Source organism: Schistocerca gregaria, chromosome 1 (genome assembly GCF_023897955.1).
Source record: "Schistocerca gregaria isolate iqSchGreg1 chromosome 1, iqSchGreg1.2, whole genome shotgun sequence".
NCBI classification, from domain to species: domain Eukaryota; kingdom Metazoa; phylum Arthropoda; class Insecta; order Orthoptera; family Acrididae; genus Schistocerca; species Schistocerca gregaria.
Genome location: NC_064920.1, coordinates 158,405,830 through 158,428,658, shown reverse-complemented (window position 1 = coordinate 158,428,658; position 22,829 = coordinate 158,405,830). Strand labels below are relative to the sequence as shown.

Genomic DNA, 22,829 nt, shown 5'->3' with positions numbered 1-22,829 from the left:
GAATATGACACAAATCGCAAACCAGGAACTCTGGAACTTGAATCACACAACAGTGTAAGTGATGACGAGAAAGGACCAACCATCATAATGGAAGAAGTAAAGTCTGCCATAGCTGCAATGAAAAATGGCAAAGCAGTAGGTACAGATACGATACCTGGAGAAATATTAAAATGTTTGAACCAAGATGGAATAACATTGGAGTTATGTAATAAAACACATGGGAGTGGTGAATGGCCTGAGGACTTAGTGACAACAGTAATGATTCCATTACTGAAACAACAAGGAACCAAGAAATGCAGTGAGCACAGGACAATCAGCCTCATTTCACGCAGCCAAAGTTATGTTAAGAATAATTAATAAAAGACCTGAAAAGATAATGGAGGAGAATCTTGGCGAGGAGCAGTTTGACTTTAGACGGAATACGGGCACCAGAGATCCAATAGGGCTCCCACGAATCTTGGGAGAAAGATTTATTGAAAAAGGAAGAGACCTATAAACGTGCTTCATCGATCTAGAAAAGGCGTTTGACAATGTGGTTTGGGACAAGCTGGCGTCTATAATGAGGAAAAAGAGAGTGGACTGGAAAACCAGAAGACTTGTAAACTCATTATATCTTAATGAGAAAGCCTCAGTTAAAGTGAGAGTAGAAAGTACAAACTGGATCGGACTAGGAAAAGGAGTGAGACAAGGATGCTGTCTATCACCTACCCTTTTCAACCTCTACTTGGAAAATAAGATTGACCAATGCTCATTAGATGACAAAGGAGTAGAAATTGGAGCAAGAAGAGTAGGGTGTTTGGGGTTTGCTGATGATATGGTCCTTCTAGCCACAGGGGGAAAAGAATTACACGATTTGGTGGACACAATTGAAGCTAACGGCAAAAATTATGGAATGAAAATTAACACAAAGAAAAGAAAAGTATTGGCGCTAGGAGGAAATAAAGAAATAAAAATTATGCTGAATGGAGAAATACTAGAACAGTTGCAAAATTCTGAGTATCTTGGAAGCAGGATAGTCACTGGAAGTGCAACACAGAAATTAAAACAAGGATAGCAATGACAAAAGAGGTATTTTGTAAGAAAAGGAGAATTTTCTGCTGCGGTCTGGACAGAGAACTCAGGAAGAGACTCATAAAATGTCTTGTTTGGAGTGCTCTTCTATATGACTTTGAAACATGTACTTTGAGGATGAAAAACAGATAAAGGCTGGAGACTTCTGAGATGTGGACATGACGGAGGATGGAAAGAGTAACTTGGATGGACATAGTAAAAATGAAGAGGTACTGAGAAGAGTGGGAGAGAGAAGACAGTTACTAGATGTAATAAAAAGAAGAAAAAGAAATTGGATTGGGCATATATTAAGAAAGAATGACGGACTGATAAAAGATTATGTAGAAGGGAAAAGGAAGTGAAGAAGGAAGAGATTTCAGATACTGGATGATTTGATGCAGCTTTAAGAAGGAAGCAATGAATTGCAGAAAATGGAGAGGCCAAGATAGCATAAAACTGATGATGATGATGAATAAAATTTTGGGAATACATTTGTCCAGGTAACATACTTAAGTGATTAACATTACAACTACACAGGTTAACATAAGCACATGAGAAGCAATTGCAAATGTGAAATGCTGGTTCATTGAAGACAGGTATAACTGCCCGAATGTTGAATGCACACATGCAAACGTACATGTAGTTTGTTGATCAGGTGCCGGACATCAGTTTGTGGGATGGACTTCCACGCCTTTGCACTTTGTAGGTTGTCATGTACATAGTTCCACGTAGTCAGCGCGTTCACAACTTTCCCACGAGAGCGCGCCCCGCTAAACACAACAGAACAAGCGCCGGCGCTCGTCTGTCTCACCACTACGAGATGGCGCTGCCATAGAGACGGACCAAATTCTGCTTCTGCTGATCTCCGTATTAATATGTAATGCAGCCAATGAGATTGCTGCTAACGTAGAACCTTTTCTCCTCGCAGATCACACTCGCGCAGTAATACCTGAATGCGCGAGGTATTATAACGAGTGTACAGACTTCCGATTAGTCAGTCTGCATTTGTCTGTACCAGTCTGTACGAGTTCTACATTTGTCTGTACCAGTCTATAGTCAAGTTTCAGTCTGTGCCTAATAAGATTACCATATTCCTGTACATAGCCATTAAGATAAATGTAGAGACACTTTTGTCAATATCAGATATATATGTGACAATAAGATTAACGTACCAATAGCAAAGGAACTTCAGATTGTCAACTGTAAATAGCATCCACAACCAAGCTAAGTAATTTTTATGCTTGTTATTATTTTAATAAATATGTGTGAAAATTAATGAAGTTCTGTTTGAAGTTGGTCACTGTCAATTTGCTACTCTAAGCGTGCCAGTGGCATTTCTATCGTCTGTCCTAATGGCAGAAGATAAACACGCCACGATAAGACCACGAGACATATTGCTGACACTCTCCTACTTCGTTAGAGCGACAAGTCAAATAATTTGATGGTGTGTGTACTGAAGGTCTTACAGTATGCACACCACATAGGTCAATACAGGGATGGTTAATGCTCTTTGTGGATGACACTGGACTTATCGTGCGAATGACGGCCCGTATGTGCTCGACTGGAAAACTATCTCGTGATCGAACAGGCCAAGTCAACATGTCGACAGTCTGTAGAGCATGTAGGGTTAAAACAGCGGTCGTGGGCGAGCACTGTAGTGAATACTCTCCATGAATGGCAGCACGAAAAGTCGAATCACCAGATTGACGTACAGTTTTGCTGTCAGGAAGCATGGGATAATCACGAGAGTGCTCCTGCTGTTCAAACGAAATCGCAACTCAGATCATACGAGGGTGAGTCAAATGAAAACCTTAAATTTGTAATAGCAAATCGAAATTCCGCGCCGTTATCCTGTAAGTTGGTAACCGTGCTACAAGCAAGGTGCAGAATGGCCTGCAGGTGGCAGCATAGTGCAGTTGCTCACATACTGTCGCAGTATCAGTATAAAGATGGCCGCCCATTTGCGACTTGCACCAGGGAAGAACAGCGTTCTGTTATTCGGTTTTTGCGCAGTGAAGGTGTGAAACCTATTGAAATTCATCGACGAATGAAGATTCAGTACGGTGATGCACGTTTGTCACAGCAGCAAGTCTACGAATGGAGTAGGAAGTTCGCAAATGGTGTGACTTCAGTGGAAGACGCTCCTCGCCCAGGTCGGGCACAACGAGTTGTGACTCCACAGAACATTGCAGCAGTTGAAGCCATAGTGAAGGGAAACCGCAGAGTGATACTGAATGACATTGCAGCATGTTTACAGATTAGTCACGGGTCAACACACCACATTGTGCATGATGTGCTCAGGTTTCACAAAGTGTCTGCAAGATGGGTGCCAGGGCAGCTGAGTCCTGAAATGAAAGAACGATGTGTTGATGCTTGTGAAGAACTTCTTCGGCCCTTTGAACGAGAAGGTGATGGCTTCCGTGCAAGAATCGTTACTTGGGACAAAACCTGGGTTCACTTCCACCAACCGGAAACGAAGAGAGCGAGCAAGGAATGGCGCCATTCCACATCACTAAAACCAAAGAAGTTTCGAACAGAACCATTAGCAGGGAAGGTTATGCTGACTCTTTTGGGACGAAAAAGCCAGCATTTTGGAGCATTACATGCCTAGAGAGACCATTCTCACCAGTACGTCATACACAATAAAAGCACCCCGTCGTCAGGCTACAAGTGGCCCATCGGGACCACCCGTACGCCGTGTCATCTTCAGTTGAGGATGCAGATAGGAGGGGCATGTGGTCAGCACACTGCTCTCCCGGTCTTATGACGGGTTTCTTTGACCGGAGCCGCTACTATTCGGTCGAGTAGCTCCTCAATTGGCATCACGAGGCTGAGTGCACCCCGAAAAATGGCAACAGTACATGGCGGCCTGGGTGGTGCCCCATCCAAGTGCCGGCCACGCCCGACAGTGCTTAACTTCGGTGATCTCACGAGAACCAGGCGGCAAGGCCGTTGCTCACATCATACACACATCTCCTAAAAAATCATCTGCTGCCTGCAATCAAATCAAAGCGACGTGTAATGCTGTCAGCAGGTGTCCCTCTACAACATGACAATGCAAGGCCCCACACTGCCCGTACAACAGTTGCAACAATCACAGATCCGCATTTTGAGCGTCTTCCTCATCTACCATACTCACCAGACCTTGGCCCAAGTGATTTCCATTATGTCTGGACCACTCAAAGACGCAACGAGAGGAAAGAAGTTCCGTTCTGATGAAGAGGTACGCCACGCTGCGCATGAGTGGTTGTGCGGAGTACCAAAATAATTTTTTTGTAAAGGAATTTATAGACTTTGTAAGCGCTGGAGCACTCGCATTGAGCGTGTGGGAGATTATTTTGAAAAGTGATACAGCTTTGTACCACTTCTGCACAATGAATAATATTTAAAAAAATATTTAAGGTTTTCATTTGACCCGCCTTGGTAATTCCAGCTGCAGGTCCAGTGTGTCTAACATGCATACAGGTTGGTTGGAGGCCCTCAACTGGCCTCTCCTTACCAACACACAGCCATTGCTGGCACCAAGGCAGAAACAACTTATAACAGAAAAGGCAACAGACCGCTACCCTCCCATCCAACGAGCTCTCGCTTGACATCAGTGAAGTCGCAAATGGTGGTGGTTTGGGGTCGGTGCAATGCATGCTACAGCGCGTCTGGTTCGGTGCTGTCCTTCAAGTAACACATTTGTAACAGTCACTGTGGTACCAACTGCAGGTCAGATTGCTACTGCAGATGCAGTACGATGCTCCAGGGCCTTTTGCCGAACACAATGGTCTTCCCTCTCGGCAATGTCACGTGGCCGTCCGGACCCCGGTCTTCTTGCGACCACCGCTATCAACAACCACGTGCAGCTTTATTACACCACCTCGTTCAAACTCAGTGAGCTATCGATAACTGTGTCTTTATCACCGTAAGGCGTTCTTGACTGACATCAACTCACCCTGTCCATTGTCAAAGATAACGCTCACGACCGTTATAGCGTGTATTTCAAGCAAATCTGATCTGCATCATCGTAGTGGCGATACTAGTTCCATTCTTCCGCGACTGGTGCGCTGTATGAACAGACGTCGGTTTTCAGATGCAGAAACATGCCTGCCAACCTTCGTTCATATCGCACAACATGACTTTGGTGCTGCGATTTTTTCCGTCAGGGTATAATGACCAACTGTTGTATTTCCTTTCTATGTAAGTAGTTTTGTTAACTATAATATTGCTGTCATCAGCAAAGAGAATTTTTTTCCTTGACCTGACGCTAATGGAAAAGCCACTGATGTGAGCAATATTGGATCTACACTCCTGGAAATTGAAATAAGAACACCGTGAATTCATTGTCCCAGGAAGGGGAAACTTTATTGACACATTCCTGGGGTCAGCTACATCACATGATCACACTGACAGAACCACAGGCACATAGACACAGGCAACAGAGCATGCACAATGTCGGCACTAGTACAGTGTATATCCACCTTTCGCAGCAATGCAGGCTGCTATTCTCCCATGGAGACGATCGTAGAGATGCTGGATGTAGTCCTGTGGAACGGCTTGCCATGCCATTTCCACCTGGCGCCTCAGTTGGACCAGCGTTCGTGCTGGACGTGCAGACCGCGTGAGACGACGCTTCATCCAGTCCCTAACATGCTCAATGGGGGACAGATCCGGAGATCTTGCTGGCCAGGGTAGTTAGTTGACTTACACCTTCTAGAGCACGTTGGGTGGCACGGGATACATGCGGACATGCATTGTCCTGTTGGAACAGCAAGTTCCCTTGCCGGTCTAGGAATGGTAGAACGATGGGTTCGATGACGGTTTGGACGTAGCGTGCACTATTCAGTGTCCCCTCGACGATCACCAGAGGTGTATGGCCAGTGTAGGAGATCGCTCCCCACACCATGATGCCGGGTGTTCGCCCTGTGTGCCTCGGTCGTATGCAGTCCTGATTGTGGCGCTCACCTGCACGGCGCCAAACACGCATACGACCATCATTGGCACCAAGGCAGAAGCGACTCTCATCGCTGAAGACGACACGTCTCCATTCGTCCCTCCATTCACGCCTGTCGCGACACCACTGGAGGCGGGCTGCACGATGTTGGGGCGTGAGCGGAAGACGGCCTAACGGTGTGCGGGACCGTAGCCCAGCTTCATGGAGACGGTTGCGAATGGTCCTCGCCGATACCCCAGGAGCAACAGTGTCCCTAATTTGCTGGGAAGTGGCGGTGCGGTCCCCTACGGCACTGCGTAGGATCCTACGGTCTTGACGTGCATCCGTGCGTCGCTGCGGTCCGGTCCCAGGTCGACGGGCACGTGCACCTTCCGCCGACCACTGGCGACAACATCGATGTACTGTGGAGACCTCACGCCCCACGTGTTGAGCAATTCGGCGGTACGTCCACCCGGCCTCTCGCATGCCCACTATACGCCCTCGCTCAAAGTCCGTCAACTGCACGTCACGTCCACGCTGTCGCGGCATTCTACCAGTGTTAAAGACTGCGATGGAGCTCCGTATGCCACGGCAAACTGGCTGACACTGACGGCGGCGGTGCACAAATGCTGCGCAGCTAGCGCCATTTGATGGCCAACACCGCGGTTCCTGGTGTGTCCGCTGTGCCGTGCGTGTGATCATTGCTTGTACAGCCCTCTCGCAGTGTCCGGAGCAAGTATGGTGGGTCTGACACACCGGTGTCAATGTGTTCTTTTTTCCATTTCCAGGAGTGTAGTATGCTACCTTGAGGAATTTCTACATTCATGAATTACGGTTCAGATAAGTGTTTCACTAAAAGTTTAGCCTTATTTGAGGTTTAAGCTGTCTCTGCTGCCTGTAGCCTACATTGGTTTCGGTCATTACCTACGTTCCTTATTCAAAAAATGAATCAAATGGCTCTGAGCACTGTGGGACTTAACTTCTGAGGTCATCAGTCCCCTAGAACTTAGAACTACTTAAACCTAACTATTCTAAGGAAATCACACACATCCATGCCCGAGGCAGGATTCGAACCTGCGACCGTAGCGGTCGCGTGGTTCCAGACTGTAGCGCCTAGAACCGCTCGGCGACTAAAGGCCGGCCCTACGTTTCTTATTCCTAGAAATTCTAGGTTATACAGTGGTGTCTTATGACGGTATTAAGTCCTCAGACACAGGTAAGAATATGCCTGCGAAAAACTCGTCCTTTGCACTCAATGTGCTGGTTGTAATTTTGAACGCCAATAGTGTAAAAGGGAAGACCGAGAAATATGGTAAGCACTTCGCAATGTTCCTTCTGACAATCTGCAACTCGGAAACCATTAAGAATAGAACGTATGTTTGTATGATGTCTTCCCTCCGGAATTGTACTGGTTATCAAGCAATGACGTGTGCCAGTTTCCTCTTGAAATAACCTGTGTGTAAACGAAGGGCCGCCTGAAACCTGTAGTCTAAACATAACGCCATATTATGAAACTGAAAAAATTATGTAATAATTCCTCATTAAGCAGAAAGCGAAACAAATGAATTATTTGTTTCATTATAATGGATTTTGCCAAACCGACGCCATAGATGAATATATTGCTCGAATCAGGATCGTAATATTGTTAACTCACAAATTTCTTGTTGCGTGTGCATTCCTAGCATTTTTAAATAATGTTGTGCAGTATCAATAGAACAAATACCACAGCAAATAGCGATAAGCATACAGCAACAGAATAATTACGCACCAGCTTCTAGACTTACTCAATCTCTCGTTTCTTGGTGCAAATAAAAATGAGTGATTTTTACTGGGCTGCGATATAAGGATGTAGTCAGTGTGACATGTCAAGGTTTGGGTCGGTCCGGCTAGCGAGCAAGGATAGTTGAAGTTATTGAGGTGATCACTCACAATTAGCGGGAAATCCGGTTCGCGTCGCGGTCCGACACAAATTTTGTTATTGCTCTGTTGAGTAGTGCATCTGTTCCTGATAAAGCTGACGTCAAGGAATTACCAGTTAGCGGAGTTTATTTCGGAAAAAAGTGAGTAAATGGAACAATACAAGTGGCTTCTTGTGGTAGAATGATCACAGAGTGATATAACTTTTCGGGTGGTCACTTTCCCTTCCACCATGTCTTTACGTGCCACGTTTGAACGATATACAGTATAAGATTTTATGAGCAGTCTTCAATTACTAAAAAACCGTAAAACGCCAAGACAGTTTTACTCAAACAGGATACGAACATTATTCTATGAAAAATGAACTAAAGCTGTTGGGAGTGAGACAGCTGTAGAATTCATAGTGTTAGGGCTGGTGGTAAAAATAGGCACAACTCTAAAACGCCCAGAAAATTTCAACCAAACGTAGGATACATACTGCCCGGGAAAAATACTGAGAGGGGGGGTGGAGGGAGTGGGAAGTCGTTACACGTAAGAAAAATCGAAAACGACTGACGTTAGCGTGGAGTTGCTAGGCTCCTTCGTGACAGACCCTATGATAATGAAATATACCTTTAGTAGATCAGAATAAATACCTATTCGTGCAAACTGTTGTACTTTTTGTTTTTTAACGAATTCAACTCTCTAGAATCTTCTGCTCGAGGGAACTGAACGTCCAGACTCTGTCTTAGTTATCACTAATCCCTCCTTTAAGAGGGTAGGACATCAAACGGGCCGACTTGAATGAGGAGAGGCGCCACAGGACATTTTAATTTCCACTGTCTATACTTTTATAAATAAATTCATAAAACTTTGTCGGCATCACCAGGAAGGAATCAGGATTCGCCCTCACAGCCGTGGAAGTTCAATAACATGTGAAATTTCATCATATTTTCACAATATTGGCTGCATATGTTGCTGTAGGTACTTTTCTTCATAAGTAGGAGAGATTCTTCGATGAATTTTCCACAGCATGCAAACCGTACTTACAGGTGTATGAAACTCTAGAATTTATTTAATTTATGAAAAAATGAATGAGCTGTTACATTTCAAACTTCATGTTTAGAAAAAACTCAAATTTTATAATCAATTATATCAATTTTTATCACAGTTTGTAATAGATTTGGAAAATTGTAGAGTTTTGTATTAAGGAGTTTGTGTGTAATAAGCATACAGAGCTTGAAACGGCCGTTAAAGTTTCTGCTTGTATTTGGCGTTCTTTTAGAACTGTCCAGTACCATAAGCAGGTCCTTTTTCGTTTTCTAAAGCAGTTTTCTTCCTTTTCACATTCCTATGATGCACTCTTCTTGATTGGATCACCTCCAAAAATGATTTATCTGCTTATTACGCTCTGTCAACTGCATACAAAGCTTTGACACAGTTCACTCCAGGCTTAATTCCCATTTTCTCTAAAACATAATCCTGCTTTACACACCATCATTAAAACATTAAACTGCATCATAAACTCCAATAGCAGGTGCATCTCTTCCCACAAAAATGGTTTTTGGCAATATTTCCCATACACGTTGGTTGAAACTTTCGTTTGGGTTTTGGATACCGCCAGGAACACATTTCTTCAGTAAGTTTTCATTTGCAATGTCCTTGAATATAAGTTTGATGGCAAATATAAATATTCGAATTCTGCAGAGCGAAATACACTTACATATGACACAAGAATGCTGTGCAAAGGGGTGTGGCGCTGCACCTTGGTACACCTTAGATCAAATAACGCGCCTAATAATCTCTCAAATATATATGTGATGAACATCAAACTATTCAGGAAAATGTGCGCTACAAAACAGGCATATTTTCGAATTATCGATTTTTTCCTAAATTTTTGACGTCCTACCCCCCTTAAAGTGAGATCTCATTTATTTTAACTAAGAACGAACTAAAAACTCATTTGGGATAGCCAAGCAGTTTTTGGAGCCCTGCGTCGCTGTTTCACCCTCACACAACGATTGTAGGTCTGTGTGTTCCTCGCTCAAGGAAGAGTTCATCCAAGAGTTTACTTTTTGTTCTTGCTTTTTGAGACGGAAATAATATTAACATAGTTTAAACCTATGTTTTAAGTTAATGTAATTCTACCGTGAATTTATAACAAATTGTATAGTCTGTATACTTCACTTGTTCTCAAAAATATGTCGATTTATTTCACACTATAAATAAACCCGATATCTCTTTCCATACCCAATTAAAAATAGAACAATTAAGAAACCTGACAAACACCTAGTAATCAGTTAGTATCGCAAAAAGGGTTTATAGAGTTACATCTGACGTGTTCTTAATTTTTAATGTTTTGGAACAATCAACGATACCTCTACGCCAAGGTTGTTGCAAACTTTACGACTAATTCAGTTTACAGTCTACGGACTATCAGTGGACTATGTAGGATCACAAACAACCAGTATTTAAAATAAAAAAAGATAGGAAAAATGCGCTGTGAAAATAGAAGTACCGTAGCGTTCCAAAGCGACTTATAATCACGAGCTTGCGTCAGTGCCAGTAAATCAGTACGTCTTGCACTGCAGCAAAGTATAAAGCTATAACAGCGAATGGTTTTTCAGATGGGATATAGCTACACAACGGGTGACCGCAGACCTTGGAGATATGCTGCGTTAAGGTGAACAGACAGAACACACTCTCTAGAAGAGAAAACTGCTGCTCAGAAAGAAACAATAAGGAAAAAACGCTTCACACCGAAGCGAATTTTGCTCAGCTGTTTCACGTCCTTGAATACTGGAAGTGGAACAAGCATTCTGTGTACATTTTCACTTTTAGAAACCGAGGTCGTAACTGCAGGTTGCTAATCTTATTAAAATTGTCATGTTGTAGCATTGAAGAATTTTAAAAGTTTTCCTTGTGAATTAAGATTGTGGACGCTCCGAAATGTTATTGCTTCGATCGACATTTGTTCGCAAAGATATCCAAATTACTAATACCTGTACTACGTGAACCCGTGCCTCCGAAATTACAAGTGCTTGTTGCTTTTCGTTCGCCATTCTGTGTGGTTTTGCCAGTAGAGAGGAAGAGATGTTTACGACGGAAGAATAAATCACCATCACAGCCCCTTTCATTACCTCGATTGAGGAGTGGCATTGGTGATTTAGGATTTATCTACAGCCATGCGAGACACGAATTATTTCAGGATGCATGTGTACAGAAAACAACGAATTACTAACACGGGATTGTTTTCATGTGCTAGAATTGTCTGGTTTTCATACAGAAAATGCAGAGAAGCACAAATGATTGATTCCTCTTTTTCGATGTGAAACAGAGGTAAAACTCGCAGAAAAATGTTATGGGCAGATATTACTCATCTTCAAGAACTCATGGGCGTCACTTATTCTTGCTGTCGGTTAGCTTTATGTAACACATGGATACGATTGTAAACGACAACTGCGATTGCTTAGCAGACAGACCTTTCTCGTCAATGAATGCTGGTAAATTTGAGCAAGTGAAACTAATTGCTGAAGAAAAGATACTGCTAGACAAAATGGATACGACTGAGAACGAAAACTGCGATTGTTTAGGGTTGGGTTGGGTTGTTTGGGGGAGGAGACCAGACAGCGAGATCATCGGTCTCATCGGATTAGGGAAGGATGGGGAAGGATGTCGGCCTTGCCCTTTCAAAGGAACCATCCTGGCATTTGCCTGGAGCGATTTATGGAAATCACGGAAAACCTAAATCAGGATGGTCGGACGCGCGATTGAACCGTCGTCCTCTCGAATGCGATTGTTTAGGTGACAGACCTTTCTCGTCAATGGATGCTGGTAAATTTGAGCAAGTAAACCTAATTGCTGAACAAAAGATATTGAAGTCTCAATATTTATAACTTTTTCGTACATTATCAAATGACTATTAAGCGAACGCTTATAACGTGGCAGTTCTAGGTGGGCTGTGTTTTGATATATGGTTGCGTAAGATACCTCTGGAGGTTGGACGAGAACTACCACGTTAAAGGCTTTCCAGCCTCATCAAACAAATACGCTGTAACTGTTATCGAATGCTTCGGGTACTCTGCTTTGTATTGTGCGTTGCTGTTTGTTTTCTTTCCTGATTTGAAATGAATGAAGAGACTAATTTTGGTGCATTGCTGGGTTCGAGTACGGTTCTCGACAGATCAAGTGGGATTGGCGATCGATACGACCTTACGTAGGTTCTGCATTGGCAGAAGCACGGAATACGGATGTAGGCTGCCAGCCCTGTGACAGGGAGTCGGGGCTTGTGCCCACGCACAGCTCCTGTCCCATCGGGCGATGTAAGTCCTCCTTTGTTTACATCTGTGACCGACCGACAGCGACCTTATAGTGTCCCCATATTAACAGTCTGAGTCGATAGCCTCTGTAGCAGCAGAGTCAGCGCAGCAAGGTCCGGGTTCGATTCCCGGCCGGGTCTACGATTTTTCTGTGCTCAAGGACTAGGCGTTTTGTTGTCTTCATATTAGTACTGTCATAACTGACACAGAAAGCGCCTGCATGGCGCCACATGAGAAGTCTTAACTATGTAGCTCCGCACCAGGATACGGCTTGGCCAATGACTGTTCTGAATTATCGAAACACATTGTCGCATCTCCCACCGTTGAGATGGCTATATGGGCATATCCAAAAAGCCAGTTTTCCTTAAAAAAAAAAGAAAGAAAGAAAGGGAGAACACCTTTGAGTACAGTTCGTTTTTGCCTGGAACCACCATTTTAGCACTTTTATTTTGAAGTACCAGCGCCTTTGGCGTGAAATGACAGCTGCTATTGCAAGACAGGAGTCTGGTGGTGCAGTGAGGTTCTTTTACGAATGTAGTGCATTGTATCAGTCGCAACGTTCAAAGCAACAGTCGGCGCTGTGCTACGTGATTGTAGGAGATATAGGCTGCCAGCCCTGTGACAGGGAGTAGGGGCTTATACTGAGGTTATAATTGACGATGAAACTAACTATATCTAAATTTACTCTAACATAAATTGGAGTCTGATTACTTCTTTTATGAGTGGTTTCGAAATGAAACCATTGGGACAGTATCTACTTCTGTTATAAATTTATTAAATTTTACGTCCATTTTTGGTTGTTTCTAGGTTGGTGCATAGCGCCGTAGCGTTTACCATAAGTTTAATAAACACAACAGATACTAGTAACACATACTTTAATCATCAACCATATATTCTACTCGACTATTTACAACAGTTTGCCAAGGTTGGGGTAACTTGTCGATTTCGTGACAGTAGAAATCACATGGTTCTGAGAACTCGTCGAGTCATTTTCGGAGAGCATTTTCAGCCGGAAAGGAAGTTCGTTGAAGGTTGTTCGTAGAGAGCGGAAAAGATGAAAATCTGAGGGCGCAAGGTCAGGTGAACAAGGTAGCTGCGGAATGACTACGCAACACAACTCCTGTACAGTGTTTTTTGTCAGTCTAGCAGAATGTGGGCAGGCGTAACCACTTCTTGCAGTCTCCCTGGTCATTGTTCGTGGACTGTGCCTACAAGACGTCTCAGTTGAAGGCTGTGATGGCTATACTTTGGGGAAGCAATTCGTACTACACCACACCGTCGCTATTCCAGCAGATGCATAACATTATTTTTCTGTGAACGCGTGTAGGCCTCTGTACGGGAAGTTGCTGCTTTGTTTGGGCACAACCTTTCCTTTGTTTTTCTTATGTTAGCGTAAAGACATCATTTTGCGTCACCAGTAACGATACAGGACAGGAATTGTCGGTGTTTTTTCGCGAGCCAATTGATGACGAGCAAGCAGAGATGCACATCTGGCCACCCGCTGATTTTTGTGAATTTGGCGTAGAGCATGCGATATCCATACACTTCCTCCATTGCAAACAAATGCCGCACGATGGTAGAGTGGCCACAGTTCATCACATTTACTAGTTCTCGGGTATTCTCACGTGGATAACTGTGGATTAATGCGGTTCTTCAAAGCCCACACCACATAGTCAGTTTCGCACTGTGATCTGGTGCCTCCTATTCCATTCTCAAAAGTCCCTCAGAGTAGTACACAAATATCATCACATTAAAGCACCTTAATAGATACTGGACACTCATATTTATTACATTGTAGGATTCTGATTAAATAAATGAGATGAAACGTCGTTAATATCTCCGCTGTCTCATAAAACTCTGTCACACATCTTCAAAACTGCAACTCACACGTTTGTATCCGGAGCTGATTCGAGAATATTTTTCAACACATACGACACCTGCCTGCCTCCACCGCCCCCCCCCCCCCCCCCCCCGCCTTTTTTTCGGGCTCTAAAATGCTATCTAAGTCTGGTGAGCGTGGAAACGACTTTTTGGGAAGTTCTACGTAGTCACTCCATTGTAAAGGAAATAAATCTCTGTATCTTATTCCAGTGCTAAATATTGAAAGAAACAATTAATTTCCATTTAAGATGACTCCTGAGTTTTTTAAGGCTTTAATGAGAGCGGAAAGAACCAGACCTACTGTACTATTGTAGTATCAATAAAACCGTGCTAAGAATTAAACTGGGTGGAAGGCAAGAAAATATAAAATTTGGTTCTCTTTTTTGGTTTAATAATGTAACTTTTTGACTACATAATTCTCCATAAGGAAAAAAGGGGATATCTAGTGTTATGTTCGCTTATTAAACAATAGACACTGTTTAACTGCGTAAATCATATCTTATTCGTCAAGAAAGCTCACCAGTAAGATGTGAAATTGTATAAAATTTTTCGTTAAAGCAGTTGAAAACTCATTAACACAGTCAAACTTTTTGTGTGTGCAACTGAAAGGGATAACATATGGTACAAATGGCTCTAACCACTATGGAACTTAACATTTGAGGTCACCAATCCCCTAGACTTAGAATTACTTAAACCTAACTAACCTAAGGACGTCACACACATCCATGCCCGAGGCGGGATTAGAACCTGGAACCGTAGCAGCAGCGCACTTCCGGACTGAAGCGCCTAGAATCGCTCGGCCACAGAGGCTGGCTGGGATAACATAAATTTGTTTGTGTTACGAAAGAGAAGTCACAGGTAGAGCGCTGGATTCGACTACACGCAAGTTTAAACTGACATGCACGTCAGATGACAATGCACTGATGGAAAAAAATTACAAGTAGCTGTGCAACATAAGCGACAGCTGGTACGCGCGTTTCTATATCTGGAAAATAATGTCTATTCAAATTTCGCACCGGTCTCGTAAGAATGGCGCTGGTAGCGACAGTATGAGATTGCGAATCAAGTTTGATTTAAATGTACGCTGTAAAGGCTATCAGCGTTCCCTCCCACCTACTATATGTCCCTTCAAATCCTTGAACGCCATGCGCTCTGCCTCACCTATCGCATCTGTCTCCCATTCCCCACACAGATCATTTACAACTTGATTCCTTTCCCACACTTCCTCCTTTTCCTCGAACGGATATGGGTCCTTGGGTCTTTTACACCTCCCGCAAGCTTGATCCTCCCTATCCGCTTGTCTCTCCCATCCTCTCCCACCTCATCCTACTGCCACACCTGTGCTCTTGCGTCCCACCTGCTATCCATCTTCACACTCTCCACACCCTTGCCCAAGGTGGCTTCTGCCAACTTCTCCTTCCTGATGATGTCCTCGTTCCCTCCATATACCCCTCATATCAGACCTAATTCTCCTCTTCTTTCCCCCTTCTCTTTCAGGGCTCCCTCTCTCCTTCCTCACCTTCCTTTCTCCCTCCTCCCTTCCTCTCTTCTAGTTTCCCACACCCTCCGCCTCCTCCCTCCCTGGGCTTCCACACCCCAACCCTCCCCTCTCCCCTCCCCTAACCCTCCCTTTCTCCCATTGGCTCCTTCCCCCCCTCCTTCTCCCCTGCATGCCCCCTCCCCCCCAGTGGCAGCCCCCCCCCCCCCTTGTGTTCAGTGTTCTCAGCGCTGGAGGTCGTTGCCAGTGTTTCGTGCAACAGTGTTTTCATCATTACTGTGGGTCAGCGTTCTCTTCGGTGTGCCCCTTCGTTCGTGGACAACTGACTGCCTTCATTTGTGTGCTCTGTTGACCTCGATTATGTGTCATGTGCCGTCCACCGAACACCTCACATTCTTATGTGTACCAACTGTTTTTAACATTCATGTCTATCTGTTTTTATGTCTTCCTGTACAATTTCTGTTATTCTATAGGCTGAAGAGCGGCTTCTATAAGCTGCTGACAGCCCCCCTTTGTATCAAATGAATTTACAATAAAGGAAAAAAAAAGCCCTGAGCATTAGTTTCTTTGAGATTGGATGTGGTGTGTTGATGTTAGTAAAGAAGGCATTTAGGAAACAAAGGTGCTATTATCAGCATCGCACTGAGTTTGAACGAGGTCGACAAGTAGTGTTACAAGAAACTGGCTCATCCTTCTACGATATTGCAGAAAGGTTTGACAGGAATGCAGCCACTGTATGAGACTGCTGGCAGCGGTGGTCACGAGAATCTACAGTCGCAAGAAGAGCGGGCTCTGGACGGCCACATAGCACTACCGAGAGGGAAGACCATTGTGTTCGGCGTGTGGCTCTGGCGCATCGTACTGCATCTGCAGCAGCAGTGTGAGCAGCAATTGGCACCACAGTGACACAGCGAACTGTTACAAATCGGTTGCTCGAAGGACAGCACTGAGCCAGACGCCCTGTAGCGTGCATTCCACTGGCCACAAACCATTGCCATGTGAACGTCAGCGGTGTCAAGTGAGAGCTCATTGGAGGGCAGGATGTCGCTCTGTCACGTGTTGGTTGGAGGATACCAGTTGAGGGCCTGCAACCAACATGTCTGCGTGCTAGACGCTCGGGTCCTACATGTGGAGTTATGGCCTGGGCTGCAGTTTCATATGACAGTGGGAGCACTCTCATGATTGTGCCACACATTCTGATTGCAAATTTGAACGTCAATCTCGTCATTCGACTTGTTGTGCTGCCATTTATGAGCGGCATTCCAGCGGGTCTTTTCCAACAGGTTAACGCTCGCCCACATGTCGGTGTCGACTTTTGAAAGGCGTTTGACTCTGGTCCGCACTGTCGCTTGCTCCAAAAAGTGCGAGCTTACGGTCTATCCGATGACATATGTGGTTGGATAGATAGTTTTCTAACAGACAAAGAGCAGTATGTCGTCCTGAACGGGGTGACTTCAACAGAAACAAGCGTAACTTCAGGTGTGCCCCAGGGCAGTAATAGGTCCGCTGCATTTTACGATTTACATAAACGATCTGGTTGATGCTACTGACAGCGGCATTAGACTGCTTGCTGATGATGCTGTAGTCTACAGGAAAGTAGTATCACATGACAGTTGTGAACAAATCAATGAGGACTTGCAGAAAATAAATGTTTGGTGTAATGACTGGTAGTTATCTCTCAATATTAGTAAGTGTAACCTATTGCATATAACAAGGCGAAAATCCCCATTAATGTACCAGTACAAAATAAATGCTCAGTTTTTGGAAGCGATAACATCTGTCAAGTATCTGGGTGTCACTATTGGAAATGATCTCAAATGGAATGATCAGATTACACAAGTAACGGGTAAGGGAAACTCTAGATTGCGGTTTATTGGTAGAATCCTGAAGCGATACAGTCCTTCAATAAAGGAAGTAGCTTAAAATACCTTAGTTCGTACAGTCTTAGAGTATTGTTCATCTGTATAGGGCCCTCACCAGTTGGGTCTGATTTAGGGGATTGAGAAGGTCCAAAGAAGAGCTGTAAGATTCATGACTGGTACATTTAGCCATCGCGAGATCATTACAAATCTCATAGAAAGTTTAGTAATGTTTCATAGAATGTCTTGTTACGCCCACCACAAAAAATTGTAACAACTTCTATTGACTGTTAATGATTAAAGTCTCCTCCAACTATTACAGTACAATTGTAGAACATTCGTACTAGTGAACTGAGATTTTCTCCAAAGTTTTTGATTACACTAGGAGGAGAGTTTGGTGGTCGATAGGAGGCTCCACTTATAATTTTTTGTCTATCCCTGACACTGACTCTTGCCCATTCAATCTCCCATGCAGCTTCATTTCCTATGTCGGTGGATTTGAGTTTATTGTCTACCGGTACAAATACAATACCTCCATTTCCAATTATCCTATCTCCTCAATATACTCTTAAATTTCCCCGAAAAATGTCACTTCTGTCAGTTTCGGTTTGTAACCAGCTTTTTGTGTCTAGTATTATGTGAGCTTCAGTGCTTTTTAGGAGCGTTTCAAACTTTGGCACATTCTTCCGAATGCTTCAGAAGTTAATATCTAGGTTACTAGGCAACAGTTTTTTCTATTTGAGTAATCATTTTGTCAAAGAAGGCTTCAGTCTTCGTGCAGCCGCACATACGACAGCATTAGATCACTCACACAAAAGATTCCACGCTACATGAGATACAGGAGATGTTCGGTCATGACCATATACAAGGCAATTGACGATTTGGAGATTACTACAGCTAATGCAGTTGGTGCCTAAGTCATATTGCGGAGTCCCTCTGTGTTTTGTGGATGTGTGATGAATTTTACCTTTGCCAGAGTTGATGAATCATGTCGTATCTTCTGACTACAGTATCAAGAAGTCAGTTGGAATTAGTCAAATTGTACAAATACCTGGTTGTAACACTTTGTAGGGATGTGAAATGGAACAATCTCATAGACTCAATTGTAGGTAAAGCAGGTGGTAGACTTTGGTTTATTAGTGGAATACTAGGGAAGTGTAGTTACTCTACAAAGGAGATTGCTGACAAATAATTTGTGTGAACCATCCTAGCATATAGCTCAAGTGTGTGGGGGGCTCTGTACCAACTAGGAATAACATGAGATATTGAATGTATACGGCAAAGAGCAGCACGAATGGTCACAGAGGTGCTGAAGAAACTGAACTGGCAGACACTTGAAGTTAGACGCAAACTATTCTGAGGAAGCTTATTACAAGAACCAGCTTTAAATGATGACTCAAAGAGTACACACAACACCCTGTGTATCTCTTTGATGGATTGTGAGGTCAAGATCAGATTAATTATAGCACACATAGGGGCATTCATTTTGTGCTCCATTGTAAATGGAATGGGAAGAAGCCCTAATAATGAGGGGAAGAAGCCCTAATAATGAGAATAGATAGTGCCCTCTGCCATGAACTTCAGCGATTTGCAGAGTATGGGAGTAAATTTATACAGAATTTTTATTAATTGTAGATTTTTCATACACTTCCAGAAGTGATTTTTCATGATTCCGCTACACATCTGTATTGGTCACATGTAGCTTTCTGTGACTGATTACAGGAGACAGTGCTAGGACCTTAGCAATTTCTGTATGACTTACTTATGTTTAGTTGTCGCAAACTTGCCCCCCCTCACTCTCTCTCTAGAGAAATTCTTACAGATGCACGTGGCAAGAGTAAGGAGGCTAATGGTTTAAAAGAACAGTAAATGTTGAAATATTCTGCATTTCCAGCAAAGAGTTGGTATTCCAACATTTGTGTGCACTTGATAGCTACCTACCTCACCATCATCATCTTTGTTTCAAAGGTTAGGCTATTCTTGTTCGAAACTTCCAGTATTTTCTGGGGTATTTCAATATCTCTTTTCCCATTTAATTTTTAGTTCAGGATCTTCTGGGAATTCTATGACCTGGCATTCTCATGAGGTATTGTTTTTAATTTTCATTATGCTTTTGAATTTTTTTATTCTTGTTGAAGTTATTTAATTATGTTCTGATATCTTCATTTCTAATCATGTCTCGTATTGTGCAGCCCTTTGTCCTCCATAGGGAACCTTATCTCTGCTGTTTGACCTTTCTTCTTAACACCTGGTTTTCACTTCCATAGCGTAAGACAGGAGCCACCATCACTTTATAGAATTTTATGGTGGTCTCATTTTCTATTTAATGGCGCAATGTTCTACTAATGATACCACACATAGCTTGCAACATGTGAATTTTCTTTTCAGTATCAAAGTCAAAATCAAAACTTATGTCGTAGCATACGTGGGAGATCTGTGAGACCTGTTCTAAAACTGATCTAAAATGATTTTCTATCTGAGTGGATTCTTTTCTGGGAATGCCATTATTTTTGCTTTATTACTACAAACATTTTTTGTTAGAGACCAATAAAGATGTAAATAAAGTAGAGAAGATGCTATTGAAGTTTTCTGTTTGTAGTATGCACCTTTAAACTTTGTAACATCATTATTTATGTTTCTGATGGACATATTGTTTTCAGGCAACTGATGAAGAAGTGGAAACAGCAATAAATACAGCCCTAGAAGCTGGTTACAGGCATATTGACACAGCTTATGTTTATATGAATGAAGCACCTATTGGGAGAGCTTTGAAGAAATGGTTGGATTCAGGAAAGGTCAAAAGGGAAGAATTGTTTATTGTGACAAAGGTAACATTATATCCATCATGATCTAACCCTACAGTGTCTCTCATATTTGTGAGTTTGCTACTGATAATTGCTTACCTAATTAAATGCTCCTTTATAAAACATGTGGTTTACATGACTAAATAAGCTTGTAAGAAAAATGTATGTAGTAAAATAACTCTATACTCTTCCAGCTCAAATATAAAACCTCACTATGTATCAGTAAGGACTATAGTTATGTAAATATGAAACAGCGATAGCAGATAAGCAGAAGTTGGATGTATCTGACACAAAATAGAATTTTTCAGAGTAACAGCATTTCTGTTAGTTAAAATGTTTATTTACATTGTTTAATTGTCTATAGATAATTTGTATTTATTTACATTGTTTAGTTGTCTATAGCTATTTTGTGTTCTCTTTGTGGTGAGGAAATTATAAAACATACTATAAGCTAAAGTTACAACAGTAACTGTAAATTAATGAAAATACCTGTCAGCTGCAATTACTATTACTATAGACAGTCCCTACAGTCCATTTGCATGCCCACAAAACCATGCTGATGACGCTCAATACTAACCTTTGGCCTTCTCTGCAGAAATGATTTCATTAATGACAAACATGTAACTTTGATTTATTTTAAAATTTTCATTTTTCACATATTAAATATATTCTCAAGGGGTGCAGCTTTCATATTAAATTAAACTTATGAAGACATGAAAATCTTGTAAATTTCTGTTGCATTGTAACTTTTCTCCCAAGATGAAAAGGTAGCTAATATTTTCTTACTTTCAAGTAGTACCTGAATGAGCATTTGTACTCTCCGAAAAGACTCCTTAGAGCCTGAAGATTCCAGACTGGATTTTAATAGCTAATGAATAGTGGTTGGAGTGTGTTGGGCTGACAACTGTAGTAAAGAGCCATATTTACATTAAGAGCGGAGTTCGAGATGCCAAGATTATATAATAGTTTTGATATGACAAACATGAGTGACATCTGTAGTAAAGAAACAGTATGTGAAGACAAAGAAAGAGAGACTTAAAAGGACAGACAGGACATTTTTGTGGTGTGTATGAAAGAAATATCTTCTCACAGAAATCTTCCAACTACACTAACACCAATAATTGAAGGGGTCTTTAAGACACATGTAAAAACCTGTCATATGAATCTGTGTGGACTGAAATGCAGCTGTACAACAAACAAATACATGATGAATTTGGCTCAAAATTATGAGCTCATATAGTGTGCTTGTGCTGAAGTCTTCAGTATTTCAGTTCTGACTGGATTTTAGGAGGAAAAAACATGCAGTACATGGGGTGATTCACAGGGCAACAGGGTGGCACAGTAAACACATATGGATGACATTAAGTATTCATGGGTCATTGGTAGATTTGGTGTGTGAGGCATGCTAGGAGTTGAGTGTTATCTGAAATGTCATTTTTGTCCCAAGAGGAGGCATAAAACATTCAGTGGTAGTATGGACAAGACATACAAATGATTCATCTCGGAGCCAGCATCATTGCTGTCTTAAGTCTGAAGACACTCAACTGAAATAGTATCTGTTAGATACATCATGGCAGCCTTTGGGTTACACATCTTCCATAAGAATGTATCTTGGACTTTTAGAAATTACTATTGTATGTTTAGTGTCCTACCAGATGCATTTCCATTGTACAAAAGCATTACTTGTCTCAATGAATGTATGAATCAAGGAATAATGGGGTGCTGACCTATTCAAGATGAGTCAGATATCTATATCTATTATGGAGAGAGATGCTCAGTGCCTACTGTCTAGCACATCCATATGACATTTGACAACCTGGCTGATATTGTGGAAGAATTGATATGGTGGTGCCAGGGTTCTTGTTTGGGCAGCTTCATGTGTACTGTTGTGACTGTGCTCCTTAGGAATGACCTCATGGGATGGCGTTTCAAACTTTTGCATGATGTAAATGGCCCTTGGTTTCATTTGGCTGATGATAATCCAGGGGAAGAATGCCTTCAACATGAAAAATATAGTTGGTGTAGAGTGGCCAACTTACTCCCTGACCTTAACCTAAATGAACATGATTGCACTAGATTCAGTTTTTGTTCCATAGACCCAAAAATGAGATGATTCTCATGGGAGTGGAACATGCAAGAGATTCTCATGGGAGTGGAACATGCAAGAAAGTATAACATAAAGAACACAGAAATCAGAATATAATACTCACTTCCCTGATCATTTGTCAGAAGACTGTCAATATATGTGAATACATTATAGTAAACTGGAACTGCTAATATTTACAGAACTAATACAATGTCAGAATGAAACATAGTTCTGTACTTTTAATAAATTTATTGTACACAAAATATGTAATCTTAACTGTTGTGACCAAGTGCCATCAAAACTGAAATCTAACAGATAATTTTTCTTAAGTTGGTCTAACAGCCCTGTTAAGATATTCGTCTATAGAGTAGAAGAAGTTGCCTACTAAAAAGTCTTTCAAACTCCATTTAAACTATGTTTATCCAGAACCAAGGTTTTAATGGTTATAGGCAATTTATTGAAAATGTGTGCCCCTGAATATTGAACCCCTTTTTGGACCAAGGTAAGTGATTTTAGGT

The 22,829-nt window shown here is 42.3% G+C and overlaps 1 protein-coding gene across 1 annotated transcript in view; it reads left to right on the top strand.

Moving 5' to 3' along the window:
* Window positions 1–22,829, top strand: part of LOC126335271 (1,5-anhydro-D-fructose reductase-like) — a gene marked incomplete at its 5' end in the record, with an annotated part of 138,659 nt that overhangs the window by 75,031 nt on the left and 40,799 nt on the right. The window contains one exon of the mRNA XM_049998333.1: window positions 20,082–20,249. Coding sequence (XP_049854290.1) covers window positions 20,082–20,249 — 168 coding nt within the window. The remainder of the gene's footprint in view (window positions 1–20,081; window positions 20,250–22,829) is intronic.